The 16,876-nt window shown below is 39.7% G+C and overlaps 1 protein-coding gene across 1 annotated transcript in view; it reads left to right on the plus strand.

Annotated features, from left to right (window-relative positions):
* The first annotated feature begins 14,323 nt into the window (after positions 1 to 14,323).
* LOC111153330 (LPS responsive beige-like anchor protein) overlaps positions 14,324 to 16,876 on the plus strand; it is a 754,899-nt gene continuing 752,346 nt past the window's right edge. The window contains exons 1-2 of the mRNA XM_022512304.1: positions 14,324 to 14,621; positions 14,961 to 15,400. Of these exons, the coding sequence (XP_022368012.1) occupies positions 15,185 to 15,400 (216 nt within the window). The 5' untranslated portion in view covers positions 14,324 to 14,621; positions 14,961 to 15,184. The remainder of the gene's footprint in view (positions 14,622 to 14,960; positions 15,401 to 16,876) is intronic.

The following is a 16,876-nucleotide window of genomic DNA, read 5'->3' on the forward strand; positions in this document are numbered from 1 at the left end:
GTAAGATGTGTCATCAGAGAAATTAGTAGTATCTGTCATCAATTTTATGACAGATAATGGAAGTTTTGTGGGGGAAAGAAGGGAGGGGAGAACTAAACATACTGAATGTTGCTGTGACATAAATGCATGTTCTTTCATAGGTGTAGCCACAAGTGCACATATGTCTCATAATTTTCCACTAGCCAATACCATATTAACCAGGGCCATGAGTAAGCACAATCATATCCTAATCATTTTCCTCCTTCTTGAATTGCTTTCCTCCCTTGGCTTCAGTGACTGCCTGCTCCTATTTTCCATGTACCTCACTGGCTTCCCTTTTTCAATCTCCTTTGCTAGTTCCTTCTCTTCTACCCACCTCCCCTTCATTTCAAAGAGCCCTAGGCCTGGCCTTGGGTCTCCTCTTCACCACCCATTTCAGAGCGGGGAAAAAATAGACAGACAGACAGACAGACAGACACACACACACACACACACACACACACACAAATGCCTTCAGGAGCCCAGCCGTAAACAAGTGAGTGAATTAAATCCTTGATGTCACTGCCAACTCTTCCCCTAGCTCAACACCAGTTATTTCCACCTCAGTTAATAGCTTATCCAACAATTGCTCAAGTCAAAAATCTAAATGGCATTTTTCACTGCTCCCTTTTCCTCATCTTTACCCCCTCACATACAGTGTATCAGCAAATCCTGTTGGTTCGATTTTTGAAATATAGCTTGAGTCCTTTTTTCCCTTCTCAGGCTCCATTTTTCTTAGGCTATTTGTTATCCTAAATTATCTCTTTGCTTTTATTTTTGCTTGGCTACCATCCGTTCTTCACACATAGCCAGTCATACTAATCTCTGAATTTGAAATTGAAAACTGAGAAGATGTGGCTCTGCTCTTTCATTTTTTTTTAACTGAAAAGTTAAGATTTACCTAACTTGTCTGATTTATCACAATTCAGAATTAATTTAATAGTACAAAAATTGCACTCACTTTGGTTTCCTAGCAGTCAAATATTTGGGAACCTAAAAAAAAAATTGCTCATTTGTTCTGTTCACTTTGTACACCACCACCTTGGTTAACAATGGTTCAGGGAGAATTGAAAAAAAGGAAAATTATATTATATTCTTAATTCTCATCCATCTGTAAAGAACAAAACAGAAATGCTGAAATAAGTATGTATTATAGTCTGGGGAGGCTTACCAAACTTGTTTCCACTTAAGTTAGTCTTACCTAATTTTTCCAGGCCTTCAATTCATTGAATTTGAACTTTTTTTTTTTTTGCCTTCTAAGTTTCTACAGCTATGACTCATGTAACTAGAACTAGATCAGCACTGCTATGTGCTACTTTCTATATTAGATTTTTCTCAACTGGTTAAAATTGATATAAGCAAAACACATTTTGTTTTTCTAAAGCTTAAACACAAAGTTAAACTAACAAACTTCCATTAAGAGAAATTGGGTTTAGCAGAGGAATAAAGACTTCTAATTTTATTATACAACATAATTTCCTCCAGCTATTTCTACCCTTTTTTTTGAAGAGATATATAAAACCTTAAGTTTATTGCATCATTATTCACAATAACCAAAATATGGAAGTAACTCGTGTGCACCAGCAGATGAATGGATAAAGAAGATATGATGCACACACAATAGAATATTACTCAGCCATAAAAAGGAATGAAATCCTGCCGTTTACAACAGCATGGATGAACCTAGAAGCTATAAAACCAAGTGAAATAATTTAGAGTAAGACAAGTACCATATGAGTTCATTCACATGTGGAATTTAAGAAACAAAACAAATGAACAAATGAAATTTTTTTCATCGGTCTTATATAACACCCAGTACTCATTATATCATGTGCCCTCCTTAATGTCCAGCATCCAGCCCCTCTATCTCCTCACCCCCTCCACTCCAGCAACCCTCAGTTTGTTTCCTATGATTAAGAATCTCTTGTGGTTTGTCTTCCTCTCTGATTTTGTCTTGTTTTATTTTTTCCTCTCTTCCCCTATGTTTCTTAAATTCTACATACTGGTGAGATCTGTTTTGTTTTTTAAATTCCCCATACTAGTAAGATCATATGATAATTGTCTTTCTCTGATTGACTTATTTTGCTTAGCATAACACCCTCTAGTTCCATTCATGCCAATGCAAATGGCAAGATTTTGTTCCTTTTGTTGGCTGAGTAGTATTTCATTATGTATATATCCACATTTTCCTGATCCATTTATCTGCTGATGGACATCTGGTCTCTTTCCAATGTCCATACTTTGGACATTGTAGATATTGCTGCCATAAAGATTGGGGTACAGGTACCCCTTCATATCACTGAAGTAGTGCAGTTGCTTCCTCCTGCTATTTCTTCCACAGTTTCTGATTATAGAACTTCCATTAATCTCATTTAGATCCTGAAAGTTAGAGTACATTTTTCTAAATGGTAATTTTTCATTTACTAACCACATTTTGCTTTAGAAATAGATTATTTTGGGGATGCCTCGCTGGTTCATTTGGTGGAGTGTGTGACTCTTGATCTCATGGTTTTAAGTTTGAGCCCCACACTGGGTGTAGAGATTGCTTTTAAAAAAAAATCTTTTTTTAAAAAAAGAAACTGGGGGCGCCTGGGTGGCTCATTCAGTTAAGCATCTGCCTTTGGCTCATGTCATGATCCTGGGGTCGTGGGATCCAGCCCTGCATCAGGCTCCCAACTCAGTGGGGAGCCTGCTTCTCCCTCTCCCTCTGCTGTTCCCCTGCTTGTACTTTCTTTCTCCTTGTCAAATAAATAAATACAATCTTTTAAAAAAGAAAAAAAGAAACTATTTTGGAGTTGTCCTATTTCTGTGTTGCTTTAACATGAAATCTAGCAAACATTACTTTCTTTTCTTTACACAGAATTCTCAATTCTTCTACTTTCTGATTTATAAGACCATTGCTTTTAAAATAGAAATAATTTAAATGAATGATACTAAGATCTTTATATAAGTTATTTTAATTAACATCAAACTTATTATTATATATTTCATCAAAAGAGTATTATGAAGTAAAAAATTAATTAGTTCAGTGGTTATAAACTTTGGCTCCACATTGGAATTACCCAGGAAGCTGCAAAAAATGCTGATGTCTGGGTCCTAATCAAGATTATAATTTAAGGGGCGCCTGGGTGGGTCAGGGTCAGTGGCTGCCTTCAGCTCAGGTCATGATCCCAGGGTTCTGGGATCAAGGCCCACATCGGACTCCCTGCTCGACGGGAAGCCTGCTTCTCCCTCTCCTACTCCCCCTGCTTGTGTTCCCTCTCTCTCTGTGTCTCTCTCTGTCAAATAAATAAATAAAATCTTTAAAAAAATTATAATTTAATTGGCCTGGGATTGAGATTTATAAAAGGTTTGAGGTGATTCTAAAACATGGGCAAGGTTGGGGTGCCTGGGTGGCTTGGTTAAACGCCAACTCTTAGTTTCACTCAGGTCATAATGTCAGGGTCATGGGATTCAGTGGGGCATCTGTTGGCTATTCTCTCCCTCTTCTTCTCTTTCTTCCCCTCTTCTCCTCAAATAAATAAAATCTTTTATTTTATTTATTTATTTCAGAGAGAAAGAGAGAGTGAGCAAGAAAGAGTGCACATGAGCAAGGGCAGAGGGAGAGGGAGAAACAGACTCACTGCTGAACGCGGAGCTTGACACGGAGCTTGTCACAGAGCTTGATTCCAGGACCGTGGGATCATGACCTGAGCTGAAGGCAGACACTTAACAACTAAGCCACTCTGGTGCCCTTGAATAAATAAATCTTTAAAAAAATAAATAAAACATGGCCAAGGTTAAGAACCAGAGCATTAGGCAATCACAGCTCTGAGAATTCTATATATTCCCATCCCACCCTCCTTTTTAGAAGATTTTATTTATTTGAGAGAGAGAGAGAGAGTGCATACTTACACAGTGGGGAGGAACAGAAGGAGAGGAAGAAATTCAGCAGACTCTGCACTGAGTGCAGAGCCTGATGTAGGGCTCTGTCTCATGCCCCAGTGATCATGAAACCAAGAATCGGTTGCTTAACCAACTGTGCCACCCAGGCGCCCCCGACCTTTCTTTCTTTCTTTTTTTTTTTTTTTAAGATTTTTATTATTTTTGATGTAATCTCTACATCCAGTGTGGGGCTTGAACTCATGACCCCAAGATCAAGAGTTGCATGCTTTCCCAGCTAGTTGAGCCAGCCAGGTGCCTCCCCACCCCTTTTTTTATGTGGTTTAAAACAACACAGATTTATTATAGTTCAGAGGTCAGAAGTTCAAAATGGGTTTCACTGGATTAAATCAACGTATTGGCAGGGCTGCATTCCTTCTGGAGACTGCAGGTGAGAATCTGCCTTCTCATCTTTGCCAGGCTCTAGAGGCTGCCTGAATTCCTCGGCATGTGGCCTCTTCCTCTGTCTTCAAAGACATCAGTGTAGCATCTTCAAACCTCTCGCTGACTCTAACCTTTCTGTCTCCCTCTTTCACTTATAAGGACCCTTGTGATTACAGTGGGCCCACCTTTATAATCCAAGACTATAGATCTTCAAGAGCCTTAATCATCTGCAAGGTCCTTTTTTCCATGTGAGGTAATATATTCACAGGTCCTAGTGGTTAGGACTCAGAAAACTTTGAGAGGCTATTCTAGGCCCACCATAAGCCCCATAGTGTGCAGTTGTTACCCCTTCTAACTTTACACACTTTGCTTGGTGATTTTTCTCATTCTAGTGATGATGCCACATTTCTATCTACAACTTCAGTTGCAAATATTCCCTGGGTACCTCCCCTTGATATCCCATAGGCATTGGAACCCATGCTGTTTCTGACCTTACAGTCTTTGCACACTTTGCTCTCCTGGTTTAGATATCTTTTTCTCCTTTTTTTCATGTCATACTATCTCCTTTATCCTTTAAAACTCAAAGCATGTGTAACTTTCTCCAGGAAGCTTTTCTTTTTTAAAAATTGAGATGTAATTCACATATAACATCATGTAAATTTTGTTTATTTATTTATTTTAAAAAGTTTTTATTTATTTATTTGACAGAGAGAGAGAGAGTGATCACAAGTAGGCAGAGAGGCAGGCAGAGAGAGAGGGGGAAGCAGGCTCCCTGCTGAGCAGAGAGTCCGATGCGGGGCTTGATCCCAGGACCCTGGGACCATGACCTGAGCCGAAGGCAGAGGATTAACCCGCTGAGCCACCCAGGCACCCACATCATGTAAGTTTTAGATGTACAACCTGTTGATATATTCATATATGCAATATGATTATAATTGTAATGTTAACAACATCTCTATCACATCATATAATTACCATTTCTTTTTCTGTGCTGAGAACAATTAAGATCTAATCTCTTGCAATTTTGAAGTTTCTAATACAGTATTATTGACTATAACCACTGTGTAGTGCATTAGATCTCTATGATTTATTTATCTACCAGATGCGAGTTTGTACTCTTAAACAACATCTCCCCTACCTCCAGTCCCTGGTGACCACGATCTCAGTCTCTGTTTTTATGAGTACAGTTTTTTTAAGTATTCCACATATATGTGATATCACACACTATTTTTCTTTGTCTGATGTAGCTCACTTAGCACAATGCCCTTCAGGTCTATCCCTGTTGTTGCAAATGGCAGGATTTTCATGGCTAAGTAATATTTTGTTATATATGTGTATCACATCTTCTATATCCATTCATCCACTGATAGGAACTTAGGTTGCTTCATATCTTGGCCATTATGAATAATGCTGCAGTAGAAATGAAAGCGCAGATATCTCTCTGATATCCTGTTTTAATTTCCTTTGGATATATACTTATGAGTATAAGGAATTGCCAGATTATATGGTAATTCTACTTTAAATTTTTTAAGGAACCTCCCTATGGTTTTCCAAAGTGGTTGCACTAATTTGCATTCCTACTGACAGTGTATAATGGATCCCTTTTCTCCACATCCTCACTAACATTGTTGTCGTTGGCTTCTTGATAGTGGTCAGGCTAACAAGTGTGAGGTAGTTTTGATTTGCATTTCTCTGTCTATTAATGATGTTGAGCATCTTTTCATGGACTTACTGGCCATTTTAAAAAATTTATTTATTTTTTATTTCTTTTCAGTGTGCCAGAATTCATTGGCCTTTTTTTTTTTTTTAAAGATTTTATTTATTTATTTGTCAGACAGAGATCACAAGTAGGCAGAGAGGCAGGCAGAGAGAGAGGAAGGGAAACAGGCTCCCTGCTGAGCAGAGAGCCCGATGTAGGGCTCTATCCCAGGACCCTGGAATTATGACCTGAGCTGAAGGCAGAGGCTTTAACCCACGGAGCCACCCAGGCGCCCCTCACTGGCCATTTTTAAAAGAGATTTTTTTTAAAGTAATCTCTATATCAAATATGGGGCTCGAATTCACAACCCTGAGATCAAGAGTCGCATGCTTTATCAACTGAGCCAGCCAGGGACCCCTCTACTGGCCATTTTGATGTCTTTTTTTGGAAAATGTCTATTTTGTTTGTCTGCTCATTTTTAAATCAGATTGTTTTGTTATTGTTGTTTTTGAGCTATATGAGTTCTTTATATATTTTGGATATTAACCGCTTATACAATATATGGTTTGCAAATATTTTCTCCCATTCTTCAGCTCTGCTTATTCATTTTGTTGATTTGTGTGTGTGTGTGTAAGGACGCTTTTTAGTTTGATGTCATCCCGCTTCTTGACTTTTACTTTGGCTGCTTGGGCTTTCGGTATCATATGCAAAAATACATCACCAAGATCAATGTCAAGGAGTTTCTTTTGTTTTCTTTTAGGTGTTTTTTTAGTATCAGGTTTTATGTTTAAGTCTTTAATCCATTTTGAGTTAATTTTGAGTGATGTAAGATAGGGGTCCAATTTCATTTTTCATGTGGTTACTAGTAGCAATATATTTTCCTAGAAGTGTGTGCCACACACAGGAACATCAACCTTCCAAATATGTTTCAATTCAAGTATTTGTTTAACAGCTAAATAGTATTTATAAACTTCCATAGCTCCTCATCAGATAGCATGGTATCTATGGAGAGATAATCTACGAATCTTAACTTTATCTTCAGTTTCTCAATATTTTGAGGCAAAAGCCTAAAATGATGTACCCTCATTTAATGAATATGTTAATCATCTCATTATCCCATACCATTTTGCACCTTTTTAAATGCAAATTATTTAAGTAATATAAACCCTGCCTCCCACCAATGCTGTACAATGGATGATTCCACCCAAACATATATATATATATATATATTTATGTATAATGGAGTTGGGTAGCTAGCTAGCTGGGTAGTGATTTTTCTTAAGAGGCTGGTAAAATCCTATCACTTTACAGTTTGAAATCTGAAGGCATTAAGTTCCCTTCATGATAGAGTCCAGTCCTTGGCCTGGTTTACTTTGGTCCATTCCACCTCTCCAGCTTCATCTCTAGTCAACTTCTTATTTTTTTTTTTTTAAGATTTTATTTATTTATTTGACAGAGAGAGATCACAAGCAGGCAGAGAGGCAGGCAGAGAGAGAGAGGGGAAGAAGCAGGCTCCCTGCTGAGCAGAGAGCCCGATACGGGGCTTGATTCCAGAACCCTGAGATCATGACCTGAGCTGAAGGCAGAGGCTTTAACCCACTGAGCCACCCAGGCGCCCCTCTAGTCAACTTCTTATTAACAATCTACTTGCTTTTCCTACACTTACCATTTTCCTGTAACAAATGTAATTTAGGATTGGGAGTCTTGGTTACGCTAACCTAATTTTCATTCATAATAAAACCAAGAATGTATCATAATCTATTCAATCGCCCTCCTGCTGCTTATTGTGTAAGCACAGAGTCAATTCTATTTCCCCCTTTGTGCAGGGACAATAAACACTGTAATGACATTTTAGGCAATCACAATACCATCTAATGTCATGGGATGAGAGTTACCCACACTTAGATTCTTCATACACAAAGAATACCTATAAAGAGGGTGTGATCAAAGTGTGGGTGGTAGGATGTGTTTTTAAATATTTATTTATAAAGCAAGCTTATTGCTTCTCTATAGCTCTATCCAGAAGAAAAAATCTATTATTTAAGAGTGACAATTGGACTAAATTTTCTTCTCAGTCCAAAATGTCCAACCACTCTGGAGACTTTTTGTATTGTGGGATAACCTTCCCTGACTTTTTCATCTGGCTTATTCCTATTTATCCTTTAATACTCAGCTTTGGTATCACATTTTTCTTGAAAGTCTCTCTTTTAGGTTTTCGTAGGTTTAACATACTGCATTGTAATATCAGTCCCAAAGACTAGACTGTGACTCCCCAAGGCAGGGACTGGATTTTTCTTTTACCTAAAGGTCTAATGAGGTGCTTAATATGTAGAATCACTCAGCACATGGTTTTTTTTTTTTGTTTTGTTTTTTGGAATGATCTTCATTTCTTTGATTGAATTTTTATTGCTTTAAATATCTTTTGGTCCTAATCAGTACCACATCATCAGTGGTATATGACACAAAAAAGTAGAGTCCCCTGACTTAATGTATCATGAAAATATTCTGTGGTTATTAACTATCTCCAATGCTATTTTTAATGGCTACAGAGAATTCCATTGTGTGGAAGAAACATAATTTATATAGCTGTTTTTTTGGTGTGTGTGTGTTAGATATGTAGATTCTAAGTTTTGGAAATTATAAATACTACTAAAATAAACATGATTTTAACTCTGCCTCTGATCTACCGGGTTATATTCAGGTTAGGACACATTCCTCAGTGGAAGAGCAGTATATTGTTTATATTGCTAAACTGCCTCTCAGTGATGTCTTACATTTGCAGCAAATGAGAGTGCACATTTCCCCTTTGCCAACACTGGGTACTATAAATATTTGCAATGAGAAGTAAAAAATATTATCTCATTATTATCTTAATTAACATTTTAAAAAATTTTAAAGACTTTTATTTATTTATTTGACAAGGGGAGAGCACAAGGTGGTGGGGGGCAGGAGAGGGAGAAGCAGGCTCCCTGCTGAGCACGTAGCCTGATGTGGGGCTCAATCCCTAGGACCTGGGATCATAACCTGAGCCAAAGGCAGATGCTTAACTGAGTGAGCCATCCAGACACCCCCATTTTAAAAATTATTAGTGGACTTGAACACTTTTCCCCCTGTCTTAATAGATGTTTGCCTTACCCACGTGGCTGCACATTTCTCAGCAAAGAAAATAATTTGGTGTCTACAAGAAAATGGATGCTTTCTTGAATAAAATTAAATCTAACTCTTTTCAGCAATAAAGAGAAAACCTCCCTGGAAAATTTCTTGTGGACCTTATAACCCTAAATGTGATCCCACATAATTCCCCTTCCCTTGAGGATCTCTGCTACCATCCTCTTTAAGATATGGGCCCAGTTATGGGGACTCCAAATTACAACATGGATGTGACTAGGCTGGAATAGTTTATAAAAGTTTATACTGGGGACAGAAAAAAGTAATATGGTCAGGAGAGTAACCCAAAACTATACAATATGTTTTTATCTGATGTTGTTCTATCTATTGCTATGTAAGAAACACCCCTGAAACTCAGTCGCTTAAATTGACAAGTACTTATTATCTCTTATAATTTCTTGTGGGTTAACTGGATCCAACTGTGCTCTTCTAAACCATGTGGTGTTGGCAGTGCTGCAGTCATCTGAGGATTCAACCTGGCTGGAATATCCAAGATGGCTCACTCTCATGGTAGGCTGTTGGTTCTGGTGGTTGGCTGGGAACTCAGCTGGGAACTCAGCTGGGGCTGTTGACTGGAAGGTCTTGATTTTTCTTTATATAGCCTCTCCACCTAGCTTGGCTTCCAAGAAGGAATGCTCCAAGTATGCCTCCATATGACAGAAGTCATCTTTCTCCCCTCAGCTTGAGTACTATGAGGAAATGAAAAGTTCAAATCCAGAGAGTGGGGGCTGGAAAAAAGTAATTTCTTCTCCTATCTGCTTGAAGTCATTCTCCCGGTGTCTCATTTCCTATGTGAACACCCCCACTTTTATTTGATGACTTAAACAGTAACCTGCTACTTTCAGGGGACACACTGACCTCTCAGAGACCTCACTGGACAAAAATTCAGAATTTAGCTAACAAGACCAATAGTTATTCTAGGGATATACACTTAAATAGATTGCAAAGGTGGGATGGGGGTGGTGGTACATTTCATTGTAGTACATGACAGCTTTTAACTTATCATAAGAGAACACTGCAAATGAGATAACCTATTTACACACTACTTAAGAACAAAACAGAGATGGGAAAGTAGAAAAGACAAATCAACCAACCTAGTCTATGTCCATGCCAAATACACTAACTACTGCATTAATATTTTATGTCTTAAAAAGTATGTCTTGGCTAGCTTACTTGCTGAAAGTAGAGTTGCCCTTTACAAAGCTCTACCTCTTGTGTGACATACACAAGGGAAAAAAGAATGTAAAAATTCCCAAAATGTAGTAGGTTGATGTGGATCATTTTGAACTTTTAGATATTAAGCAATTAATCAGGGATGCCTGGGCTGCACAGTCACTTGAGCATCTGCCTTCAGCTCTGGTAGTGATCTTAGGGTCCTGCTCAGCAGGGTGCTTGATTCTCCTCCTGCCTGCTCTGCCTGCTGCTCTCCGTACATGTGCTCTCTCTCTCCCTCTGACAAATAAATGGATAAAATCTTAAAAAAAAAAAATCAGTCAAAAAAACTTTTAATCTTAAAATTTTTTGAGTTTCCAACTATTAGAGAAGGTAATGGCTTTTTCTTTTAAATTTAATTGTTCCTAGAATCTAACACCCAATAAAAATGTCATTAATAAAGACTACTAACATAAAAAATTTATTTTACATTAATAAGATTTAATGAATGTTTCATTTTATCACAAAGAGGGTGCTGCAAGCCAGGACCATGTACTTTCCAGTCTATCATACCATATACCACGAGAAATAACAATTTGAAGAAACTCCAAATCCAGAGAAACACATCCAGGCTCATAGCAAATCATGTGGGTGGTACCTTTCCCCTAAATTATCATTTCATCTATACCCTAGCAAAATGCCAATAAGTTACATTTGGGTAAGTTGGGTATCCTTTCTGGTAGAAAGAAAATTCCATCGCATCTTTGCTATCAAAATTTTCTTTGTATATAGGAAAGGGTTTATAGATCAATAATCTCCTTGATTTCACCATGAAATTACATTCTCTTTGCTTGAGTTTCTCTGAGTTATGCACAGGCTTCCTGTTCTGAATCTACTGTTTTTTTTTTTTTCCTGCTATGGTTTTTAACATTATGCTGAAGGCAAGTAAAATTATGAAAAATTTTAGTCCTTAATTCTGTCAAGATGGTGATGGACAAGAAATACAAAGTCAATGAGGATAAAAAGAACTTGAGCCTGGCTTTATAGGAGGTAATCCTTTTCCCTACTTTCTTCCTTTTTGTATAGCATTTGAACATATAATATAGGGATACAAGTAATGCAGCCTTGTAAACTCACCTTTATATGAAATCTTTTGACTAGAAACCATCCATTGTAGTACCAAAAATATAAATACCTTTTAACAACTGGTAAAACTGCTTTTCGTATTAAGATAGCCATTTATACCAAGATCCTGCCCTCTCTAACTGATAGTAGGTGTATAGATTCAAGCAAGTACTTTCAGGTGAGAAAAATTAAAGCAAGTTATCTTTAGAGTTTCAACTCAACCTACATAATATGTATTGAGTACCTACAATGTTTAGGATGGTGCCATGAAAGAACTTAATAGTTGATGGATAGATAATTCGCCCTGAAGCACTGATTCTATTGTTTTGACCTAAACAATAATCCACAGCTATTTTATTCTAAATATGGCTAGGAGTGAAGTTTCCTCTTCCGCCTTCCATATGCTTCCTTCTGAACTCCCATTTTTTTGCCAGGTATTATACTGTAACCAGAGGTAAAGTAAAGCAGGAGGTGGATAATTCTGAAAAACTGTAAAAAATAGTTGACAATTTTTTTGGGAAATATTTGGGTAATTGCCTTATGTCTCTTTTGTTTCAACAGTAGAATAGTGTTAACAGTGAGCTGGCAAATCAATGACAGCAACAAACCTTAGTCCCAGTCATTTAGATTGAGTAACTGTGACCACACTGTGTTTAGGACATGTTGTCATCTGCTTCTTCTTAATGGCAGACATTTATTTATTTAGCAAATACTTTACTAGCAATTATATGCCAGATATATTAACATACTCAATTTGCCCAACTATTTGCCCACATCTGGGGAGACAAAATGCTATAATAGAAGCCTTTCATTAATGCCTCTCTACCTCAAATGTACCTCCCTGTCTCCTTCCCTACATATGTGTTAAAGGTCAAGTGAAGTTTTTCTCTTTACTTCAGGCACACCCCACTCCCTCTTATTCCAGACTTATTCATTTAGGAATCTGAAATAAATAAGTAAATACAAACTTTTAAATTATTTTTTAAAAATATTTTAATTATTTATCTGTTAGAGCACAAGCAGGGGGTGCAGCAGGCAGGCAGAGGGAGAAAGCAGGCTCCCCATTGAGGAAGGAGCCCAAAGGGGAACTTGATCCCAGGACCCCAGGATCACAACCTAGTGAAGGCATACTGAGCCACCCAAGTATCCCACAGTCTGAAATTTAAATCTGAGGTGTTTAGTTTTTCGGGATTTAAGGAAAGGCAAGCCGTTGATGTGGCTTGCCCCTTACCCTGGCAATACATGAATCACCAATTCAGATTATGAGAAAAATGTCTGCCTCACCTTTGGAATATTTAAATCCACTTATATAAAACAAGCCTTTAACAAACATTTGCAACAAGATGCGATTTGGTGAAGTCAAATTCATTTTAGTGTTTTTAAAAGGTGTACGTTTTTTCTGAAGAAGGTACGATGATGCTTCTTGTCTTTTCTCATGTTACCTCCCTCCCTCCACAAATTTCCATGTGACAGTTGAAATTCAGTTTCCTTTTCAAGCCCATCTCAAGTAACCGTTTCTTTAGGCAATTATTTCGTTTCTCAAACCAATATATTTTTTCTTCTGGCTCCTCCATGGTATTTCATTTGACCTCACTTTTTGCTTCACTTTCATTTTCACTAGTATATTAAACATCATTATTTTTTAAGGCCTTATGACTTCAAAGAGTACATAAGGGTGAAAACCCATTTTCTTTAACGATACTTGTTTTTCACTAATGCATCAGGAGGAATACTTTATTGTAAATAGTGGGGGTGGAGGGGAAGGACACATTACGATGACCAGTGCTGATTTCAGTCCTAAGGTAACTTAGGACTGATCTGAGAATGAGGCGAACCTAACTTTCACATTGGAAAATTTCAAGAGTGAAAAAACCCCTGAGATATTCAGGCAAAATTAACCCCCCTTCCGCGCTGTTTGGAGCAACTGTCTCAGGAATCCTCCCTCCCTTAGAATGTGGGAGAGGTTTGGTGGGGCGGCAGCTGCAAAGCAAGGAATCTTTCCCATTCCTCGTGGACACGTTCCCCCTCCCATCCTCTTCCAATTGGTGGCAGCTGCTGGGGCATCCCAGTGGAAATCTCTCTCCAAGTCTTCGCCGAGCGCCGCGGGCGGGCAGCAGCTGAAAGCAGTCAGGGGTGGGGACTCTCTGCTCCCTTTAGACAAGGAAAGCAGCCTCGCTAGCTCCAGCGCTGCCACTTCTCTGGCTCGTCGTAGCAGTCCCTCAGGTGTCCTTTTTCAAGTCCAAGAAAACACCTTGGAAACGTGAGGCGGGTTCGCTCCGCGCTAGGATACCCTACGGTAACTTAACAACGGAAGAAGCTTCAGAATCACCTCAGCACTTGTCAAAGCACTTTCCCAGGTCGGGGGGTGGAAGGTGTATGTGTGCGTGTGCGGAGAGAGTCTGCTCCTGGAAGGAAATGTCTCTTCTTGCCGGTCCGAGACACACATGGTGTAATTTGGGCAACGCTCCCGCTAGGGTGCCCACCCTCACACGTAGTCCTGCCTGCAAGCCCGCGCCTAGCACCTCCGCCCTTTCGCGCCCCCCCAGGCCGCCCGCGCTTCCCCACCCCGCCACACGGTTGCCTCCGCCTTCGCGGGCGCCCGCCCCACCGTCCCGCGCCCTCGCGCACGCGCACGCCGCGCCTGGCAGCCCTCGGCGCTGTCATGGCGGCGAGGAGTAGCTTCAGTGGGCACAGGGACATTCGTGCGAGCCGTGGGAGAGCGAGCTGTGGTAGTAGCAATCTCACCACCGCTGGCAGCCTCAGCCGGGGTGTCCATAGCGCCAGGGCGGCTGTTTTTGCAAAGGCTGAGCGCAGGGGTCGGGTGGGCCAGGAAGCCATGGAGTTCTGTGCAGCCGCGGACTCCCGGGGAGCGGACTAGGGAAACTTGGAGGCTGCGACCAGGTGCACTAACCTCTCTCCTCCCTCCCTTCTTCGCCGTCGCCGCCGGGCCTCTCCTCCCTCCTAGCCACTACACACACCTCCCCTCCGCTCGCCGTCGAACCTCAGGTGCTTGAGTGCTCCACTCCTCCCCTTGGGCCGAGCGTTGAGAGTAATCACCGCCCCCTTCCCCCGCCTTTTCCTGCCCTGGATCTCCGCCGCCACCTCCGTCTCGCGGCTCCCTGGCGGGGGGTGAGGACGAGTCCGGAGTATCTGGGTGAGGAGGAACTTTCTACTTCTGTGTTAGCTTGGGGACCCCTTCTTTTCCTCGGACCCTTCATTTCCCAGCGACAGTTTCTCTTTCCGTGCACCTGTGAGGAGAGGTAGCCCTGCGCCTGGAACCTGCGAGAGTGTGGGGGAGGAGTGAACCTGTTCAGGGGCCTCTTGAACCCGCCTTCACTCAGAACCTACCTCTTTGAGCCAGGGAGGGTAGCGGGTGGCTGGTAGTAGGGTCCCTTTAGCAACTTATTTGACAGACAGTAACTATTCCCCCCCCCCCCCACGAAAACCCAAAACAAAACCTAGCGTATTTAACATTTATCTAATCTTCCAATAGGGTTTGGCGTTGTTGTCAGCCTCGGGGAGAGAGATTGGACAAATATTCTCCAAGAGGAGGAGGGCGACGCCAAGGACTTTCCCCATCAACTGCTTTTGGGGTTTCTCCACAACTTGGAAGAGTGACCCTTTTCCTGTTGTGTTGCGTGTGTGTGCTTATTCCTAGTGCAGCAACTGCTGTCCCGTAGTGACTCTGAGTTGTCCTTTCTCGTGAACTAGCTAGCAATGGCTAGTGAAGACAATAATGTCCCTTCCCCGCCACCAACAGGTGATGACGGGGGAGGTGGAGGGAAAGAAGAAACCTCTGCTGAAGAGGGTGCATTGTCCCTGAAACCAGGGCTCCCCATCAGGGGCATCAGAATGAAATTTGCCGTGTTGACGGGGTTGGTTGAAGTTGGAGAAGTATCCAATAGGGATATTGTAGAAACTGTCTTTAACCTGGTAAGTAGATACCTATTTTGTAAGCATATATTCTTATGAGTGGGTTGGGGAACTAGACGTTGAAGCTGGAGCCATGTGCTTGACTCAGACTGATGATGGCTTTTTCCATGGATAGAAGCACAAAATTCTACTGACCTAAATGAAAGAATTTTTTGTATTTTTCAATTTAAGAGGAATTATGTAAATTTAGGTGCTTCAGGTTTTGTGATATTGAACCGGTACCACTTTTGTGCTAAGGAAATAATTGTCGCTTGGAAGTATTTTGTGGGGGTTCCGGTGGGGGAGTTTTATTATATAAACATTGTTTTTTCTTGGGATGTATATAACTAAGTCTGCATTTCTCTTCAACATTTTGAAGATATTTTTGTCTTTTTTTTGGACTTGAGAAATAAATGCCCTATGTACTACTTACTCTTTTGAGTTGGCCTAGGTTGCATTTTGCTGTAAGTTTTGAACATGAAAGTTTTGTTCATAGATGAACAAAGATTTGTTCATGATGAAAGATTAATTTGCTACAAAGTTAGTATTTATATTTTGATCAGTTTTATTTTAGACATAATTAACAAAAATTGAATTTTGGAATGGATTTGGGTTACATCTTGTGAAAACTGAATGGTAGTTTGAAGAGGATTGTGGCAGATGCAGTCTAACCAAATCTATTTCTTTGGTAAATTCATGTCTAGTTGTAAAGCATATTTGGTCTTTGGAAGCTGCTGGTTATACTCTGAACTTTGAAGGTTATTTTTGAAAGGTGGATATGCAATACTTTTTTTCTACTCCATTCTAGAAATGGTTATTTCTAATGGGGATGTCTTAAATTTCTTTACTGCAACTTCTCCATCAGTTTATAGAATGAAAAGTAAGTTTGGCCTTAAAAATACTTCCACCTCTTCTGCCTACTTACCTGTGTTAGGAAGATAACGGATGGGAACAAATATGAATGTATAATGACTGTAATAACTATTTAGTACTCTTCCCTTTTGCTTCTGTGTTTTCAAGATTAGGCTTGTTTTATTCCAGGGCAGTTAATTATTTCCTTAACTAGACCTTTACTAATAGTCTGGTCACCTGCAGTACAACTTCTAGAATGAGAAAGGAGCTAAATGAAATTCACTTACTTTTGGAGTATAAAAACTTTTGAATAATAGGGTATTTCTCTACTATTTGTTTATAAAGAACAGACACATATATACACATTTTAAAAAAACTATATATTATGGAAATGTTCACATATATACAAAAACAGGATAGTTCTCTAGTATCCATTATCCAGTTTTAACAATTATCAAAACTTTGGGGATCTAGTGTGTTTGTGGTCTTAAGAAGTGTGTAAGTCTCAAGGAGATAAATGGTAAATTGATTCATTCCTTTACCTCAAAACAGACTTGAAAATAGACTTTTTTTTTTTAAGGTTTCTTTTTCTGTTTCTAAACCTCATGTTCCTTGGATGACAAACAGAAGTCTGTGGTAGTGATA

Source organism: Enhydra lutris, unplaced genomic scaffold (genome assembly GCF_002288905.1).
Source record: "Enhydra lutris kenyoni isolate GAN:26980312 unplaced genomic scaffold, ASM228890v2 scaffoldscaffold3, whole genome shotgun sequence".
Taxonomy (NCBI): domain Eukaryota; kingdom Metazoa; phylum Chordata; class Mammalia; order Carnivora; family Mustelidae; genus Enhydra; species Enhydra lutris.